This window comes from Dermacentor albipictus, chromosome 5 (genome assembly GCF_038994185.2).
Source record: "Dermacentor albipictus isolate Rhodes 1998 colony chromosome 5, USDA_Dalb.pri_finalv2, whole genome shotgun sequence".
NCBI lineage: Eukaryota > Metazoa > Arthropoda > Arachnida > Ixodida > Ixodidae > Dermacentor > Dermacentor albipictus.
In genome coordinates this window covers 142,340,876-142,360,996 of record NC_091825.1, presented here as the reverse complement: position 1 = coordinate 142,360,996, position 20,121 = coordinate 142,340,876, and the positions used below count along the sequence as shown (strand labels likewise).

Below are 20,121 nucleotides of genomic sequence, written 5' to 3'. Positions count from 1 at the left end.
TATTTCAACGCCTCCTAGACTAAGCGTAAACGTTATTACCAACTGGGAGTGCAGAAAAAAGAAAAAGACGCAAACTGTCTGCAATTACTCTTGAATTTTGTAACGGGTTTCTGTGCCATAGTCATTAGCAGTCGCAAGAGAGTTTAGCTCGGGAAGCCCAAGCAAAAATAAGGTTGCAAGAACTTGCTTCTCTCACGTGCGAGCCGAAACTAAAGAAAGACCGGCGAGGAAGTAGTAGTTGAGTGAATTGGCATTTCGGAATAATCCCCGTCAAGACAGTCTCGAATCTTGTGGTTCGAAAGTAATTCACACCGTCGAACTCGCTGAAACACAAAACTCGAATAAGACTGCGTATTGCACTATAAAATTTCTAAAGTCTATAATAACATTTTTGCATTAAGTTGGCGCAAGCTAAGGCCAATAATTTTTTAAATCTTTTACTTGCTGATTAAGATTGCTGTATTTTTATCGTGTAGGGGCTGACCGAGACTTCGCTATAACACGGCATGTAACACGGCTGGAAAGCAATTGTTAAAGCGTATACTGCTTTGCCTAATATCCCAAGATTTGCTACACATATACGTAGGCAAGTTACGTTTCTTGCCGAATACACGACTTACATAGCCCTGAACGTTGGTCCATGTTGTCACAGTTAATAAAAACAAAGAGATTGTTGATCGACAAAGTAGGGACAGTGTGCGTACTTCTCTTCAGTGTAATGAAATAACTCACCACCATAAAACACACACACACACACACACACACACACATGTGCACACACACACACACACACACACACACACACACACACACACACACACACACACACACACACACACACACACACACACATATATATATATATATATATATATATATATATATATATATATATATATATATATATATATATATATATATATATATATGAAACAGGTTATGTGCGGACGGATACTCCGGCTTTCTTTCTCTTTTTTTTTATTCGCCCCTGGGTTGCCACGCATCGTGATGTCGGAATGAAATTAGATATAAGCACGGAGGCTCGTTTCATTCATATACTGTAATAGATGCCTAACAACTGTATTTTCCATGAGCCGAAGTTCATAGTCTTGAGTAGTAATATTTTATCTAGAGTAATACGCCGCTGTGAGTTTCAGCCGACGCAATACTGACGGGAAAGGTAATACAGTACATGATCCTGGAGGAACAGCTATATCAAGTTTCTAAACAGAATGGGTTACAAAGAACAGTGGGAAGGTGAAGTGGTTAACCAGAAGTCGTGGTTAGAGACTCAACAGCACTGTGCGTTTCTAACCATCATTCCTAAGTGCCACTTGTAGCTATCGGTTTGCACACAAGGGTTACAATGAAACAACAAGCTCCTCGTTTTGCCTTCACTATATGACTATTTTCACTACTGGTATACGATACACGTTACATTTATTTGTATCTCTTGTATAGCGACCGTGGCCTCACGGAAACCATTTACACGAATCACTTTTTACCGTAGGTATAAGCTTGCCTTGAGTTAAAAAGCTTCGCACAAACGACGGGTATAGAACGGTAGGAAGGTGAGGCGTTTTTTTCCTTACTGAGTCGCTGCCTAACGATCCCGACAACTAGCTTTGCGCGACAGCTTACTATTACTCGCGACGAAGTGTTCGCAAGCACTGGCACATTTTAAACGTGGGCCAATTTGCCCGCGGCTAAAATGGTACCTCGCGCAAGGGGCTCTTGCCGTGTTGCTTTACTACCACCTGTGTCCTTTAAGCGCCGCACGAGCCAAGTTTCAGCAGAGCGCGCTGCTATCGCACACCCATACAGCTTCAGAGAAAATAAGAAGTATACCCGAATGCGCTAGAAAGAAACATACGTGGGGGTCGTATTTGTGTTTCTTCCTGACCTTACGGCACGCGCTGCTAGAAGCAAAAGAGAGAGAGAGAGAGAAACGTTGGCACTTTAGGTGCCACGAGTATCCTACGCGTTTTCAGCCGGACGCGAGAGACGAAGCAAACTATGCCCACAGAAGGCGGCGCTTACGCGCCTGCACGCAGTCAAATGCCCACACGCGACGCATCCATATGCAACAAGGACGGCACCGACGCGGCTCGGCGACCTTTTACGCGCACCTTCCGAGAGGCTTCGCTGGAGAAGCCAGAGCGGCGCGACGCATGCACTCGGGGCGCCCGCGGTGAAGCGGAGAATACTTCGGCTGCCGAAACGTCGTCTACAGCGCTGTGGCGCAGAATTTTTTTTAGCGGCCGCGAAGGCTCGCTGCAGAAATGGAGCCGAGGGTTGGTCCCATACTGTCATCGTACGTCGCTCCGGGTCTAAAGCGCGGTACCGATGGAAGTGCGAGGAAAGTGCGGTGCGTAATACACACGGTGCTAAATGTCGCGTGCGTGGCTTCCACTGCAGTTACGCGCCGCGTATACGCTCAACGGTCGCTTTCCACTGCTTCGCGACGCACTAGCTTTAGAGCGCTCCGCATGAGCTCCAGTTGATGCTTATCCGTAAGCAAAAGCATATGGGGCACAGCTGCCGAAAAAATAAAGAGCACGAATTCCTGCTTTTACTATTATTAGGTTGCCTGTCTACGAGAACGTAACCTGGAACAGACAAGTACACAACGAAGTCCTCACAGTCATGCCGATGCACGCTCTATACTGTGCTACAAGTTGCCTACCGAGGCAGCAAAACAATTAACTTGCGGAATTTACCCATGGTCCGCATACTGCTGCTGCTCACGTGTGCAGGGCTTGTGTGTAAACAGTACAGTTACACAAGTAACGACAACTGTGGTGGAAGAACGAACCAAACAACGCATCAAGCAAAGCAAGTCCCGCTTTTTTTTTCTTTTCAAATTATGGAATTTGACGTCAAAGAAGCAACTCGCTGTTGATGAGAGATGCCGTGGTGGGTGGGCTATGTATTATTTTATTTTTTTTGCCATCTGGGTTTCTTTAACGTGGACCCGAATAACGCTACCTGAGCGCACTCGCATTCCACCTCCATTGAAATGCGGCCGCCGTGCCTTGGAGTCGAACCTGCGACCTCATGCTCAGCAACAGAACGCCACAGCCACTAAGCCACCTTGTCGGTTGCAAGCCTGGCAGGGAGCATGTTTTACAGAAGGAGCGTTTCATTGGATTCGCCGCATAGCTCGGACGTCCAGACACGTAAATAAAACTTCATCATGACCGAAAGCGATACAAATAGGACGATCTATGTTTTGTAATATTCAGCCATCAACAGATTCTTAATGTGGCTTCACTGTACAGCTCTGCGTTTGATCAAAACATGGCGGCACAGCGATTCTTTGGAGCGACCGCGTGATAGTACGACGCGTAATTGAAGTGTTTGTGGAATAAATATGTTTAAGTGGCCTCTGGTAGAGGGTATGTGCATTTGCAAGACGCGAAAAGAAATTTTAATAAGATATAGCGAAGGTCTCCATGTTCTGCACGCGCCTAGAATGGGCTTCACCGCCATGTTTGAGAGGATCGCGCAGTGTGGAAAGGCCAGCGCAAAGGAGAATGTAGTTGATCTATTACACTCCGAGGATCGCGGATTTTGAGCGAATGAGGGCAAACATTGAAATGTGGGATCACTTCCCGTTTTTGCTACCTGTCTCCGAGCCTTACCTGCGCGCATTTTAGCAAAAGCTTTCTGCCGAGCTTTGCTTTCGGCTCCATATAACGGCACCGGTCCCGTTCTCGATCCAAACCGTTGTGTGGAAAGCGTAGCGTCTCTGAGCTGGACAGGGCTTTTGTACGGAAATTGACCGAACTCGTTAAAAGTGCACGATGTACGCAGGCATTGTGGAAAGGGTGAGACAGCAAAATGCGACTGAAATCCGCACTGCGCTGTCGGAATGACCGCGTGTGCCAGAGACGATCGCGAGCTTTCGAAATCTACGCGGCACCTTCCCAGGCTCGCCGGTCTTTGCTTCTTCTTGTCGCGGAAAAGGAGGAGCGTGTCACGCGCTCCTCTACCATCGCAACAATGCGGACACGCGCACAGAGTAGGCGCATGAAGAGAGAGATGTCAAACAAGAACGAAATAATAATGATAGTAATGATAACAATAATATAAAAGACGAAACGTCAGACTGAGTCGCGCGTCCGCTGCAATGCGCTGTCGTCACGCTTCGTCAAAAAGCGGCTCGCCGAGTCTCGAGAAAGCGGCAGCGACAGAGGCACCTGGCGCTCTCGACTGCAGCGCCCGGTTCCGTTCTCGTTTGACCCCGAAAACTCACGCGCTGTGGATTCGAATTCGCGCCGTAGCACGCCCACGTGCATCACACAGCTCCGGCGCCGCCGCCTATGTGGCGACGAGCCGCCGCCATCAAGCAAGGGAAACCACCGCTCGAGAGAGCCCTCGGAAGCCTCGTAAACGCGTACGACGCTGTCTACAACATCACGCGGCACGCCTTCTTCTTCATCTCGCAACGACATCGTTTTGGCGTGACGAGGCGAAGACGACGAGGCTCCTTGGGCCAGACCTGCCTTCTTCTTTACTTTTTCTTTTTCTTATGAATGAGAGACAAACAAAACAAGTTCAAATAGATGAAAACGTGTGCCTCAGTAGCCCGCCTATGTCGTGCTAGTCGTTGACGGCTCTTTCAGTCAGGAGTGTGTGCGTGTGTGTGTGTAACGGACTCCTACGCGCGGGTGTTATTTGGCTCGTGGTGGCATGGTTTCGGATGGTCGCCAGCCCTCTCAGCGGGTCATATTGCTCCAGTTACCGCGCATTACACGTCTCGCGAGCGTGCTCGGACGTTTCCGGGTTTCTGTGTCGAGGGGCGGCCGGCGAGTTCGTGCGAGAGATTAATCTTCCCACGGCTCAGGTCCTCGCGCGTATAGCGCTATCGAGACGAAGTGACGCGGCCCGCCCCTAGACTAAACTTTGATGAAACGGATGCGTCATGACTCACAAGGTAATAGTGCAACGTCTTGTCGAAGAGACCACTGCCCGCGCCCATACACTCACGGAAGCCGTACTGCTTGAAGTTGTATAAGGTGAATGAGCCTATATGAACAGATGAATAAGCTTATATGTTCCTGTTGTACCAAGTTATTGCCTAAGAGGGTGTGGCAAACTACACAGAGTTTCTTGCTCAAGTTCTGTTCACCACACATAGATGTTGTTTGTCACTTGTTAAATTGGGTATGTCCCTGCGTAGCTAAAAGGACAGATAGCTCTGTGTAAGATTGCTTCTCGCGTTGTCTTTGTATACGTTCTCTGTCCCGAGTACTTTGGTTTCCAGCATGTTATGCGGCCATATTCTTTTTTGTCCCCACCGCAAAGCGCCTCGGCTCCTTCACTAACCGCAGGCCCTTCAACGCTTTCTTATGGTGGTTTAGAGAACGCAAGCGAGTACATATGTAGCTGGACCTAGAGTCGTGCGCAGTCGGTATAGTATACTGAATCTCCCATCACTGACCACTATGCGGCATCGCTCTGCAGATGAACGTGTCCCTCGACGCGTGACGCAAAGACAGGACGTTACCTAACCAGCGCTCGATGAAAGACGCTGCTCCGTGCGAGAACGCGGGCGCGCCATACCGCGCACGACCGCGTGCTACAGCGTCGCGACCGCGCTCGCGTGTGGTCCCTGCGCCGCTTCCGTAAAAGCCGGCCGCAGCCGCGCACCAGAAAAGGCCGGCGAGAGGTCGTTATACATGTCGTCGCCCGCATCCCGATGACACAACGGCACGCCACTGTCCTTCCTGCCCCGCGCGCGCAGGTGCCGCAATCCGGTCAAGCGGGAGGCAAGGAGCAGCTTCCTCGGACACCGTCCCAAAGGAGCCGGAGGAGGTGCACGGAGAGGAGGAGAGCGACGCAGGAGAGTGTCGTCGGGCGGCCGGCTTTCCCAAGCCGAAGCGCCATGGGCCACCATGCCGCGGGGGTCACAGGTGAGTGAGACGGTTTTTGTCTCGTGCCGCTCGATTCTCCCCGGGGGACGGAAGGAAGGTGCCCGCGACGACCTTGTACAGGAAGGAAGAAGCGTCCGCTTCCTGGATCGCCGCGAACAGAGGAAGTATAGCAGCTCGCTGTTGTGCCAGTTAGGTCTGCTCGCCCGCTCGCGGGCACAGCGCTTTCTCCTTTGAAGAAGGTGTAGGAACAAAGGAGAACCCGCCCGCGGCGAGACGCTTTCGCACTACCTGTAGAGCAGGGACATCGCTTCCACCCTCCTAACCGACCCCCTCGCATTCGCGCCTGCCCGTGGACATTCTTGGGTGACCACAGAAGACGTGTGGGGGCACAGGCGACAGGACAGATACAAGTGTGGGTGACGCAGTGCGTGCCCGTGCGTTCCGTAGCAAATAGAAGAGCGGCGCTCTCCCATCCTATCTGAGCCTACGAAATGGCCGTGGCGGTGTTTATATTAAGGTCCCGGGCTTTTGTTGACGCTTACTTGACCTTTTCGGTCGGGGCCAGTGGCCAAATGGATACACACCGCGTTTCGTGTGTGTTTTGTTAATTTGCTCTTCTTATCTCTTACTGTAGACAGGAATCACTGAAGCTCGTCTTTGAAAAACGATCTGCTGCTTGCGAAAGCCGTTTGGAATTAGTGATCGTGTATGTATACACGCATGCTCAGAAACATTTACCTCAAAGGGAGACGCCAAAGAAAGAAACCCTAATAGCGGCAGTATATGCGATTTCAGTGATGGTCTCCCCCTCCACCCGCGGTCTTATATAAAGACGACAAATAAGTACTGTTGACTGCAAATATTTAGGTTAGGTACTGCATTTGGCTGAGAAATAATTTCGTCTTACTTACCTCTTGGCATTCGCAACCACTGAGAAAAGGCTATTAATGGGTGCGAACCACATCGAACCTTGCTTATATCAATAGTTAGAGTGCAATGCGTCTCCCACAATAATCGTCAGGATTGCAAGTTCTGTACCAGACACCCGCCTTCATCACCTAGGGCGCTTACCCTCCCGATCTAAGATACTCTCCCGACTGATAACATTGCTGGAATTGCAGCTTTCTTATGTGTTTTTCTTTTCGTCCTTCTCACCTTCTTCGAGGACGTTTCTTTGTCTTCATTCCCTTCACTGCAGAGTAGCTAACATGTCAGCGAATATGCTCCAGCTAAGCACACTGATAAAAAAAGAAAAAGAAAAAAAGAGCTCTCGTGTCTTCAGCTGCATTTTAGACACAACTCGGGACGAAGCGCGGGATTTTTCCGGCATAGACTGTAAACGCATCGTGGCGAGAGCAGTTCGAATTCATAAACGAACCTCTACGAAAACCTACTACGGGTTTCCAGGGGCAAGGCTGGCACCTGAGCGGTTCTCGAGTCAGTGGGATACTGCAGCAGCTATACACTGCGCTGCAACAACGCGACTCTGCCCGCTACGGCACGGCGCACTCTCGATCGTTATATGCTAGACATACGTCGGCATATTCATACGAAGCAACAACCAGGAAGGCACGCCGCGTGGTGCTGCCATAGAAAAAAAAAAGAACCGTCGCGCGGTCCACCCCGAATACTGCGAAACAGTGGCAGCAGCGTCCCTGTCAACCCGCCCCTCCGAAACGGTGACAGGTGTCAGCAGCCGCCGAAAGCGTACGAGAGAAAGCGGGCGGCGGCCCCGTTACGATCAGGTTCGACAGTTCCCCACAGAGGAAGCGCATGAGGCCTATAGACCACGTCTCGCCCCAGCGTCCTCGCATCGACACAGAGCTCCGCCGCTATGGCACGCCGTGTATAGTGTACGTCTTCGTCGAGACGAGTGCTAAAACCAAACAATAGCACTCTGTTCATATATAGAGAGGCTGCCGGTCTCGCCCCTCTTTGTGTCGCGCAGACTCATTTGGCGCCGAAAGCGGCAGCGGGCGCGCTAACGAATTGAGGAGACGGTTGTTTTAGGCTCGTTCTCCCGGGCGATGCGAGTTGCAGCGACCTCGTTCGCTGCAACGACGCTCAACCTGTACTCTTCGCGCACTGCTGTCGCGTCACAGACCTCCTTGACGAACGCTTGGCACGCTCGTTCGACACGGAGCTGTCTACTGAACGTTATACCCTCCTCTAACGAGTTTGCTTTGCAGAAGGCCGCGACTAACTAAGTTCAGGAGCGCTGGTATTGGTTAATTGCCGAAGTTTGATTAAATGCCCTTGCGCGAGCGATGCGTGTTGCTTTGTTTCAATATCGTGCACACCGACGGGTATACGTAGGATGCATAAGAGCCGGCTATCCCAATACACAGTTGATAAATACGCGCGCACATGTCACAAACACACAAACATACTAAGTAAAAATAAACAAAATAAAAACAAACGAAACTAGGAAAAGCGACCCATATGTACCCGCATTAAGTAGGAGTTCGTGTACAGCGTACAAAAAAAAAAGCGCTAGAAGACGCATAACAAACGAATGTCATTTTTTTTTTCATGTAGTCCAGGCGTCAAACAGTCAATTCACGTAGAGTTCCTGTATAGGCTGTCAAGGCACATTTCTATTTGGCAGGGCGTGACCATGGACCAAGTGCTTTCGTAATGGAAAGCTCACGTCTGTCCAAGTAGCTTAACTCATCGCGGAAATGGACTCGTTGTTGGTCATACTATGGACAATCTGTGAGCAAGTGTCCCCCAGAAGCGTCCGAGGTGACACAGTACAATATGTGCAGTTGGAGGCATGTGAGCCCACGTTCAGTCGTAAACGGTGCAGAAGGGTATCTAATGTACAGTCAATATTTATGTGCACAGGAAATTGTAGCGTAAGGTCGACTCGATAAAGCGATAATGATGACTCTGTTCGCTCGTTAAACCACATATCTTTAGACAGCGTGCCAATTTCTTTTCTTGAATTTCTCGCCAGACCTTCAACGCCAGAATATGTCAGCGTGGCGTCACATATTTCCATGCATTCTTCGATCTGGGCCGTTTTGGGGACAGAGGTTCTCCGAACTCAACTGCCAAGTTGAGACCTTGGGCCTTTTAGAATGCAGCGTAGACCTTGTTCGGGGATAAAGAATTAACTAACAGATGCGAGCAGACGCAGTCAATATCCGTGACGTCGAGGCGAGCTTTTGCGGGAACGTACAGGTGGTGTCGCCATTAGTCTTCCGTTTTCGCGTTATCTTCCGGCTCACCAAGCCTCCTCTCCCTCAATATATTAAACTTTTCTTTCGCTACTTCAGAAGCCTTATTTGCTGATACAGCCTAACCTAATAAACCGCTTAATGTCGCCTAAATATTAATGATTCGCGCTCAAACTGTAGTCAGTGTACAGTATCAGTTGCGCCAAGACCAACCACAGCGGCATGCGCGCGAGGCAAAAGGCAGCAGCTGATGCGCACGCAAACGTGTGCTGCCTGTGTCCAGCATGCAGCGCTCACAGCGACGACAGCACACGCAAGCCGACGACACGGCCGACGACTGCCTTCGAATCGCGCACGGACACCGTTGCTTCCTTTTGCTTTGATTTCCTCGTGTATACGCGGAGTGATCCGTGACACACCAGCACATATATAGCGTACACTTGCGACCTGAGCAGCGTGCGGCTCACAGCCAGCTCACGCGGTCGGCACGGAACGTTCTCGCGCGCGAGGCTTGGGACCTGTTGCGTTAATGAAGTCGGCGAAGGCGTGTAACGGCTTTGGGACGAGCCACGAGACCGAACACGATCCATCATGTCGCCCGCTGATGTCATTTTAGCGCGACGAATCCATGGCTGTATATATGTCGGTCGTCGCTCCGGGATGTAACAATGTGCCCGCTTTGTCCTGCGTATACACGCAGAAGGCAGGAGCCAGGGCTCGGCAACGTGCCGACGGAATTTAGCGCCGTTAAACGATGCGATAGAAAGGCTGTGAGATATACGACGGTGAGATAGTGAAATGTGACAGCGTATGTGAGGAACCGGAAAAAAATATGGGCCAGCCAGAATCAAAGAGTTCAGGTGCGAGCTCATTGCTGTCAAGTTGCGCTTGCGTTTACAGTCCATCCACTTGACGATGACTGCGATGATGATGGCCTCAAACCATGGCGCACACCCGAGAGTAGCCGACCACGAATTTAGTGGTGCACGCAAAAACGCATTAACTGAATAGATTTTTAAAGCTCAAGAAATTTAACGAAGATCTGAAAAATAAAGAATGCGATTGAATGCTCTTTCTGGACACTTCTGGACATCGTGTGCTTTTTTATTTTGTACTTTATTTTTATTTCTTGTGGAACGAAGAAGGGAGACGTTAGTGAGTTCAGCGCTACTTGATCAAAACGATGTAGTTGGTCGCGCGCTCTTGCTCGTCAACGGCTCTCGTGCTTGGAAGCTGTCACTGTCCTCACCGTTGCGCTGCTCCGAGCTCTGCCAAATAAACACCTTTGGAATTGGTGATTGGTTTTTATGTTTATTTATTTTATTCGCAGACTAAGGCAACGAATGCATTGCCGGTTACAGTGATAGCTCAGAGGCTCTAATGTTTCGCTGCTGAGTGCGAGGTCAAGGGTTCAGGCAGCGGCAACTACATTCCGATAACGTGCAATGAATATGAATGAATGAATGAACATGGAACTTTCGGCGCACGTTAAAAGAACCCCAAAGCGATCATTGTCTGTGCGGAGCCCTCCACTGCACATGACGCCTCTCGCATCTTATAAGTGTTGCATTAGATGTCAAACCCCAATATAATTGTACAGGAACTGTCGGCGATGATTGTAAATACAAGCGAACAGCCCATCGCTTTCAGAAAGCTATTTACTTTATTAAAGGAATGACGGGCTTGACGACGTATATTTGCTGCAGTGGTGATATTTAAGTAGCGTTAAGTAGCGTACTAATTAAATAAATAAATATATAAATAATGTAAAACTGATGGGTGAGCTAGAGGTACGATATGCTAGCTGGAATAAATAAGTACATATTCCCTGCTAAATAAAGAGAATGAAAGTTAGAGAGAGAGAGAGAGAACGGAGAGAAGAAGACAAAGCGAAGCACATTATACTGGCGCTTCGAGTATACCGCGATCTAGGTGGTATTCACGGAGGTACTATTCGGGCTTCCGCCTTGTATTCGTCTTTCCGCGGGCATAAATCCCGCATATAACACGAGCTTACTGGTTTTCTTGTTTCCTGATATTGCCACTAAAGCTTTGCTTCTCGCATTGTATTCAAGCGCCGAAGGCATTATAGGCGCTAAAATATTTTATGGTCGAATAGTACGCTCGTCAAATTATTTTCCTTTCTTTTTTTTTCTTCGTTTTTGCAGCGCCTAGATTGCTTACAGTGGCTAGTTTTTGCAGGTACATTTAGAAGCTGCCAGATTATTTAAGATTGACCAGAAATACAGAACGAGACAAAGATAACGTAAGCGGCAGTCGTTGCAAATCTAAGCCGAGCTCCACAAAACCTCACGGTACTAATTAGAAAATTACATGGTGTCATTATTCCATACTGACACTGCAGGCGACAGGCAGCACTGCGAGGATATATAGTAGCTTCGAAGAAACCAAACCGTGATAACCGACACCTGTGACGTTAGGGGCCAAAATGGGCAGAAAACATAACAATTATGAAGCAACAAAAGAAACTGGCATTGTGTTTGCGCTTAAAAAAGAAAGCGGAAACAGTTTCCCTTCTTTCATTCCTTATTTCTTTAAACTGGATAGCCTTGAACTGCGAAGATACATGCTTCCATCTAGAGGCAAACTTTTTGTGTATAGGGTTGAACTATAGGCACAAAGCGATTTTATACGAAGTGATTGTCGGGAAAAGATGACGCATGATTGCTATATTAGATCGCATGACTGCCTGATGAAACTTTATTCTTTTTTTTTTGCTTCTTTATTTTCTCCTCTTAGGCCTCGTGCTCCTGTTCTTGGTGTTAACCAACTGTCCTGCTGCCGAAGGGGAGGTATGTGACTACCGTTTTTTTTTCTTTCTTTTCTTTCTCTATACCGGGCATCCCAGATAACTTGAGCCACACTTTAAAGATATGCAGATGCCACTCAACTGGACTGAACCATGGTGATGTTGTCTGCCGTCGCATGCAGATACTCAGATTATTTTTTGCATTCCGCCAATTACATAATTAGCCTTAATTATTTAACCAACTTCTCAACTATTGCAACTAGATTAAAAGCGTCAAAGATAAAATTGCAGAGCATCATGAGAAAATCCCGATACAGCTTTCTGTTGCTCAATACGTGCTACGTTAAAGTGTTTTTCCAAGCATGAGGGAAGCCTGCGAATACACGCAAAGTGTCTCCAGCAGCCAGTCGCGTGGCAATATTTTGTGTATTCGCGGGCTTCTCTCAAGCTCGGAAAAACATTTTTATGTAGCACGTATTGAGCTACAAAAAGCTGTGTCGAGAGCTTTTAATGCTGCTCTACAATTTTCTCATTGACACTTTACATCTCGTTATATTATTTGAGATCAATTAAGAATAATTCTGTAATTATGCGGAATGCAAAAAAATAATCTGAGTGGCGGCGTTACGCGACGGCAAACAACACTACCTTGGTTCTGTCCAGCTACGCGTATTTGCACAATCTTAAGTCTTGGTGCATGATAGTTGGGACACCCTATATATTCCAGTTGTACTTGGAAAGGTGTAAATCGCTTACAAAGCATATGTTGCTCACGCTGTCATCACGCCATCCAAAAACCTCGAAAGAATGTTCGATTGCAGCAAAGATCCAGCTGTTCTGCATAGATAGATAGACAAACGAGATAGGGGGAAAACGAAGAAAAATTAACGACCGTTATCGTGCACCTTCAGAAAGTTATCCACGCAACAAAATATACGGGGTGAGCAGAGGTGCTTTTTATATATTTCTTTAAAGTAAACGAAGATACCGATAGGAGTCATTGCTGCTTTGTGATGAGCTTACTAATAGTTACTCAATTTGCATAAGCGGAGATAGGCGGACCTATCATAATCGAAACGTTGGCCAGCCTTTCTGAGGCGCTTCATCCCTATTTATGTAACTTCTATACCACAGCGTGCCACTTCATCTGTCAGTTCCTTTCTTGATTTTGGACTGTGTACTTAATATTTCATGATAATGCATTAAATGCCATTTTTATAACCTACCTGAACGCATATACTTTTCTTCTCTCTCTCTCTCTCAGCCGAAGACGGGCGCGCTTCGAGAAGATCGTGCCACGACTAGTCAGACGGCCACCGATGCCAACGCGACGCAGTCGTCCCTCGTGCCTCCCCGAGCGGGCAGGCGCGTCATCGTGTACATGGGAAACCGGCCGTGGTTCTCCAGCATGTACGGAGCGGCCGACGCCAGCCGGACCGAGTACCACGTGCCTTCCTCCGAGGCCAAGCCGTCGACGGAAATAGTCAGAAGGAGCGACGCTCGCTCACTTTCGTCCAAGGAAAGTGGCCAGACCGGCGTCGCCCCCGGCCCCGCCGCCAGCGACAAGGCGAACAAGCTCAGCCGTGCCACTCTCCTTGCCTCGGAGACCACGAGCAACGAGGCCAGCACAGAAGCCGAGAACGACAGGCCCGACCTCATTGGCGAGCTGGACGTGAACAAGCATCCGTCTCCGCCCCTGCCGCCGTTCAACGGCCCCAAGACCGAGTTCCGCACGACGACCGTGCATCACACGTCGCTGCCCAGAAACGACGACGTAAGCGGCGCCAGCGGCGCTTTCCAGCAGGACCGGAGAGACGGCGATGCCGACGTCACCGCGGCGGCGGTCGTCGGTGCTAACCGTCGCGCGGCCTTGCAGGAATCGACCGCCGGCAGGTCTTCTTCTGCGCAGCTGAGTGCAGCCAGACAGGAGGAACTAGCGGACCGCAACCTAAATTCGAGGTACTTCACGTTTGGTCCTGGCAGCGCTACGGCCGGCGGAGGCTCCGGAAGTAACAGTGCCTTCGGGACGACCGGAAGTGACGACGGCGAGTCGTCGCGCGACGACGATCCCGCACCGTTTAACGGAGGCGGTGACCGCTTCAACCAGCAACGCCCGTCGTTCGGCGGAGGTCAGGACAACCGGAGACCATCTTTGCCACCGCTTCCACCTCCGCCGCCGCCACGGCCTGCGCCTCCGGCACCTACTGCGTCTCCACCGACCGCGCCGACTTTCGGAACCACCCACTTCCACTTGTCGTTCCCATCGGCGCCCGCGATCTTCGGCAACAACAGCCTCGCCAACAGGGGCGACTTCCAGTTTGAGACGTCTCACGATCAGGACTCCTCGTCCGCTCAGAGAGACGGCGACGGCAGATCCGGTTTCACCAGCGCCGAACAGAGAACGACACCTCCGGTGAGAAGCCAAGCGTTGCGGCAGTTTCCGACGCTTCCTGCATCACGTGCTCCTACTTCAGTGACTCCCCCTCCACCACGGAGAACTTCTAGCGCAGAACGGACTTTCCAGACGTTCGCAAACCAAAGGCAAGCGCCTTCGGTGGCTGACGCTGGCGCCCCTAACTCGCCTTCTTCGGCAGGCCAAACGCTTCGCTTCAACTTCAGGGACTCCAGCGGTCAAGCGAGGACGAACCCACCACCGCCACCTCCCAGGCCGGTTCAGACGCCAGTGACGAACTCCTTTGTCACTTACTTTACTAATTCGGATTCGAGGCAGCCGCAGAAGTCTGCACCACTAACGGACACTCGGGACAGGCAACAAAGTGAACCGCGGCTGAACTTCCGCAGCGGTAGCTTCCAGACGGCGCCACCGCGTCCGCCGCCCCAAAGGCCAACATCGACATCATTTTTCCAGGGACCGCAGGCTTCGCAGACACCACGGTCATCCTTGAGGAACAACTTGAATGACAACAATGGCAGGTCGCGCGATTTCTCCGCACCTAACGCTAGAAGTCAGGTGACTTTCCGCCCGAACGTCTTTCCAGTAGACCCACCATCGAACACTTTCGCCTCAAACCAGGCGACGCAGAACGGATTCACTTCCAGTCCAAGGTCGCAAGAAGACTTTTCTTCCAGTCCGCGAACCCAGAATTCATTTGCGCCAGCGAACACCCTGCCGCGGGATTCTTCGACTCCGAGGAGCCAGAACTCTTTTTCGCCAGCAAACACATTGCCACGAGTAAACTTCCAAACTAGCCAGTCCCCTCGAAGTACTTTTCAAACACCCAGGCCCTCGAACAACTTCCAGGCAAACCAAAGGTCTCAAAACGATTTCTCCTCAAATTCGAGGCAACCGGACAGTTTCGATGGCAATGCCAGGGGCCAGAACAACGCTCAGGGAAACTCAAGAGTTCAGGATACCAGATTCCAGAGCTTCGGTAACAGCCAGAGCAACTTCCAGTCAAACGATAGACGACCGTCATCTTTTACAAGCAACCAGCCGAGTTCACAGACACCGGCACAGCGCTCCCAAGGCGGTTTCGCAGTTAACCAGAGGCCGTCCGACTCGTTCCAAGGCAACCAGAGAGACAGAAACGCGTTCCCAAGCAGCCCGCAAAGACCCCAGAACAACTTCGCGGGAGCAGACCAGTCGCCACGCGACAGAGTTCAGACAAGCCAGCGCCTACAGGAGGCTCCCCGTGGAAGACAGCAGAACAGCTTCCAGAATGCTCCTTCACCGCGACCGCAGCCACCAGTGTCTTCCCCTCCAGCCCTAAGGAACCCGACACCGCAGAACAATAACAACGCGAATCCTCAGGACAACTTGGAACCGTTTCGCAATGACTTTCAGATCGCGCTGAGACAACGAGCGTTTTCAGCAACGACGGCATCGCCCGTGGACGGCAACGACGGTGGCAACGACGGTGGACGAAGGCCGACGACCACGCAGAACTTCCAGTCGTCGTCACAGTCGGGCAACGCGGCCACAAGGCGAAAGACCAACAGGGTCGTCTTCATTCCCGGAAACTTTGGTGTGACTCCCACGCGGAGGCCCGACCCGTACCGGTCTAAACTTCCGGGACTCGCCGGTTCAGACTATCCGACGTACAGCGAGATTCCCTTCACGAACTTCAAGTGCTCCGAGCAGAGTACTTCAGGGATGTTCGCTGACGTCGAGGCTGGTTGCCAGGTGGGTATGCGCAGTGGGCTGCTGTGTTTTATAAATATATACGACAGAACAATTTCGCGCGTGCCAGGTTTTGTCAGACTCAGTGACTTCCTTACCAAGGCTGAGAAGAAATGTAACAGGATGTATCAGCGGTGTAGCGCGGAGCCCCCGACTCCACGATTACGTTGTGGCAAGCGCATCTTTCCACAAGAACTGTTGTGATTGTGCCTATATCCAACGTTCTGGTCAAAAATGCTGTCCCGTCGAGCACAGCGCAGGTATACTGTCAAGATCAGTATCCTAGGCAGTGCTTTTTTGCTCCTGTGTGGGTACTATTCGTACAAGTGAAGCATAGCCATCAGCCATATCACGTTGAACACACCGGTTCTCGGCTGATCACCGAAGCTAAGCAGCATTGGAACTGTGCTCAGTCAGTGCTTAGAAGACTGAACCGTCTGATAAAGCTAAGAGCCAACGAAAAAATAGAAATAAAAAAGCGACATGATCGAGTTATTGCAGGCTCCCCTCTCCAGAACTTACGCCCCGATGCTGCAGAGCCAAACAGAAAGGATGCTCTGTCCAGTAATGGCTGTGCATCTCTATTCTACGGTTTTGCCAACTGTCTTGGTTGTTAATTGTCTTAAAAGTCATAACAACTGTCTTGGTTGTCGTGAATCACCAGCTTGCCCAATTAGCCATCCTGCTAAGTCTTGTTTCGCCTTTCATGTTTCGAAAAAGTGAAACCACTGCCGAACATTTAGCGGAAGGCAAGCGGGGCTATTTTCTTGAAAGGTTGTTTACGCATACAAAGCCTTGAAAGCCACGCGATTCGCGGTGTAAGTGAGACAGACGTTTACGTTCTCGTCAATTTCTTCTTCCTTTGTTCTGCAACTTGCAGGTCTTCCACTCGTGTGACAACAACGACCGACAGAAGAGCTTCCTCTGCCCCAACGGCACCATCTTCAAGCAGGAGCTCTTCACCTGCGACTGGTGGTACAACGTGGATTGCGATTCGTCTTCCAAGTTCTTCCATCTCAACGCGAAAATGTACACCACCACTCCGAGGCCCCAGCAACGGAACAGTCAGGACGACGTCGGCAGCCGGTCCGACTCCGGTCGGAGCCGGTCCTTCTAGCTTTAACCATTGCCATTGTCATTTTGTATTCACCTTCATTTGCAAAACAGAGAGAGAGAAGAAAAAAAAAAAGGGGGGGGGGGTAGATCCGGAATACTTGTTGAGCAGGCTGATGCCTTCCCGAAGCCACGAAACATAGCCAAGGCGCGCGCAACTAAGCACACATAGTATACGTGTATGTGTAAAAGATCTACACACTTCATCGCTCCATGGACAGGTAATTGTCTCGCACTTGCCAGAGCGGACTTGGAAGAGTCTTCACGCGACCCAATCATAAACGTTTTGGCGACCGATGACTCAGAGTTTGCGATTAGTAGTTGTGCAATATCCGATTGAGTTCTTTCTGCACATTGTCTAAGCAGGCTATGCCAAGACACTTACTCGTCTTACGTATATATGTGCCGCGAAAAAAGTCGAGGCTATAGGGGGAGGAAATTAGAGACGCGAATAGAGAGATCTCGTTGGAATGAAGGGGGCTTGTGCCAGCGCAGTACCAATAGTTTCTACGGAACACTCGTGGTAACCAAGTCCGATTGCCAGTGCTTGCTTACAGGCTATATACAAAAGAGAAAAACGATATTGCTGACGATGTACAAATATGTACAAATAACTAAGCGGTAACCTTAAGTCATGGCGACTTCGTACGCATCGTTCGTAAATGCAAATTAGATCACAACGGTGTGCTTCGTTTACTGACCATGGCGGTTGTACATAAATCAAAAACGAACGTTCACAGTCTTGCACAAAAGTCTACGTGTCACAGAAGCTGCAAAGATCACAAAGCCTCAATTTCTTCTTGACCAAGGAGCGTGGTGTCAAAATGAGAATGTCGGCGCCTTTTTGCATGCGACAGCTGACCCTGGCGCGCACCAATGTGTTTCACTTTGCGTGTCCAAGCTTAGCAGAAAGTGTTTCATTTTTTGACGCTTCTATGTTCATACACTTTTGACCTAGCGAGTTACGATGGTGCCTTTCCCGGGGCAGCACAGGGTTCACATAGATTGAACAGCTTATGCACTTTAACAAGCACTAGCTCAGGTCGACCTCTCTGTCTTTCCTGTCAATAAATTATATTCTATTACATATGAAGGAAGTGCAGAAACATGCCACTTTTTTTTTGTTTTTCACTTCGATAATATTGCAGCGGATCGACGACTGTACACGCTGGTTCGAAATGTCATGCGAACGTCAGAACACGCACTTACAAAACAAAATAGATAAATAGTGAAACTCACGTCGGCATGTCGCGCACTTGATACGAAAATCTGTAAAGCGAGCAACTCCTTGGAACTTCAATAAATATTTGTCGTTTTGTTTGATCCTCGAAATTTGAATTTCTGATGGATGGAGATGCATGCGAAGATGTCTCCACGTGTAAACGGCAAAGAAATGAAAGAAGAAAAAGAAAAAAAAAAGAACCGTATTTTGAGGAAGCAACACTCGCCGGCACGGCCTGCTGTCACCCGGTTATTGGTTAAACCTTATTTTTTGCAGTGAACGGAATAAGTACACGTACCGAGAGGAAATGCGTCATCGAGGTACGTATACACTATGCCGTGACAGTGAATAAAAAGAGAACGACCGCCACTGCGAAGACGACGAAAAACGACTTGACCTGGCTCGAGCACTCTTTTATTAGTTCCCTCTTTCAGATAGTTGCCGCGTAGATAGTGCTTTATCGACGTAACAATACAAGCCCCATCAAACTCGTTTCCGGCGCATTTTCGGGACGGCGTACTACGATGTCGACGGGCGGAATCAGCCATCATCTTGGGTCCAAGCCAGCAGGCGACGTGGAAATGTCACGCTGACAACTGCGTAGAAGTGGACATCGCACGACAGGAGGCACCGTGTCTCTCAGCTAAATAGCTAAACAGCTAAAAAAAGAAGTCCTCTGCACGCATCGAGGCTCTTTACAGCTACACTGATTCAGTCTTTTCTCCAGCACACAAATTTAGAAGATTTCAAACCTCCCCGCCATCCCCCCCCTCTCTCTCTCTCGTTCTCAAAGATTTCAAAGATTTCATTTGGAAAAGATTGCATGAGACATTACAAACAGTTTACATATGCTGTAGGAGGTCCCATGGTTCAAAAACCGTAGGCACGCCTCGACTTGAAATGATCCTCTGCTAGAAACCTTCCAGGAACATACATAAACTCTTCCAGCTCTTTCTCGACTAGACGGATGGATGGATGATCGCGAGCAGTGCCTCTGAGAAGGGGTTCGTGGCTGATACATCAATATCGTTATTGTTACTTTTCTTCTGCGCTTATAATCGGCCCCAAAGGGGCAGTTTTCCCTTTTTTTTTTAGCTCGGGGTTGGCTCCGTGGCTCGGGGGCGGCTTCTATCTAAATACATAGGAACGAAGGAATCGTTTTTCTCAGCTACCACAGCACCGAATTTGATGAGGTTTGTTACATTTAAAGGTAAAAAAAGTTGAGATTAGTTAATTATATAAACCATATTGTTGAAAATTGTCAAATAGCAAGAAATAAAGAAACAACAATGACAACAAAACTATCAAGTTTGAAAATCTGGAACTCAAAAATGAAAAACGATATCACAATTCTGTAAACTTCACCTAATAATGCGCCTAACGTGGACAGAATTGACGCATGATACACCCCTCTAAATTATATACCAATAATTTGTGAGTAGAACTTTTGCAAAAATCTCGTAAACATCGTAACAAATTCACGTAAGCTGCACGTAAACAGTTGCAGTTTATAGAAGTGGGATATGTGTTTTTGATCCATAGTCACGAATTTGTAAACTTCGTGTTTCTGCTTTTATAAGCTTACCAAATTTTCGGCAATTCTTGTAGAAAAAATGTGATGTTCTAAATAAAGACTCTGCTTGGTATAGAGTTACTAGAATTTAACTTACACTCTCAAGTGCAACAAATCTCATTCACTTACTGTCCATCAGTTGTCTAACAAGAGCATTCCTGCGTGTTACATGTATTCGGATAGAGGAATTGGCGTTGGCCATGAGCTAACGTTTCGTCATTGGCTGCATCGCTACGCTGCT

At 49.2% G+C, this 20,121-nt stretch overlaps 1 protein-coding gene across 1 annotated transcript in view; it reads left to right on the top strand.

Moving 5' to 3' along the window:
* The window catches only part of LOC139060143 (pneumococcal serine-rich repeat protein-like), a 34,707-nt gene extending 16,299 nt beyond the window's left edge, over window positions 1-18,408 (top strand). The window contains exons 2-5 of the mRNA XM_070539049.1: window positions 5,750-5,918; window positions 11,822-11,874; window positions 13,096-15,975; window positions 16,853-18,408. Of these exons, the coding sequence (XP_070395150.1) occupies window positions 5,891-5,918; window positions 11,822-11,874; window positions 13,096-15,975; window positions 16,853-17,089 (3,198 nt within the window). The 5' untranslated portion in view covers window positions 5,750-5,890 and the 3' untranslated portion in view covers window positions 17,090-18,408. The remainder of the gene's footprint in view (window positions 1-5,749; window positions 5,919-11,821; window positions 11,875-13,095; window positions 15,976-16,852) is intronic.
* Window positions 18,409-20,121: the final 1,713 nt, after the last annotated feature.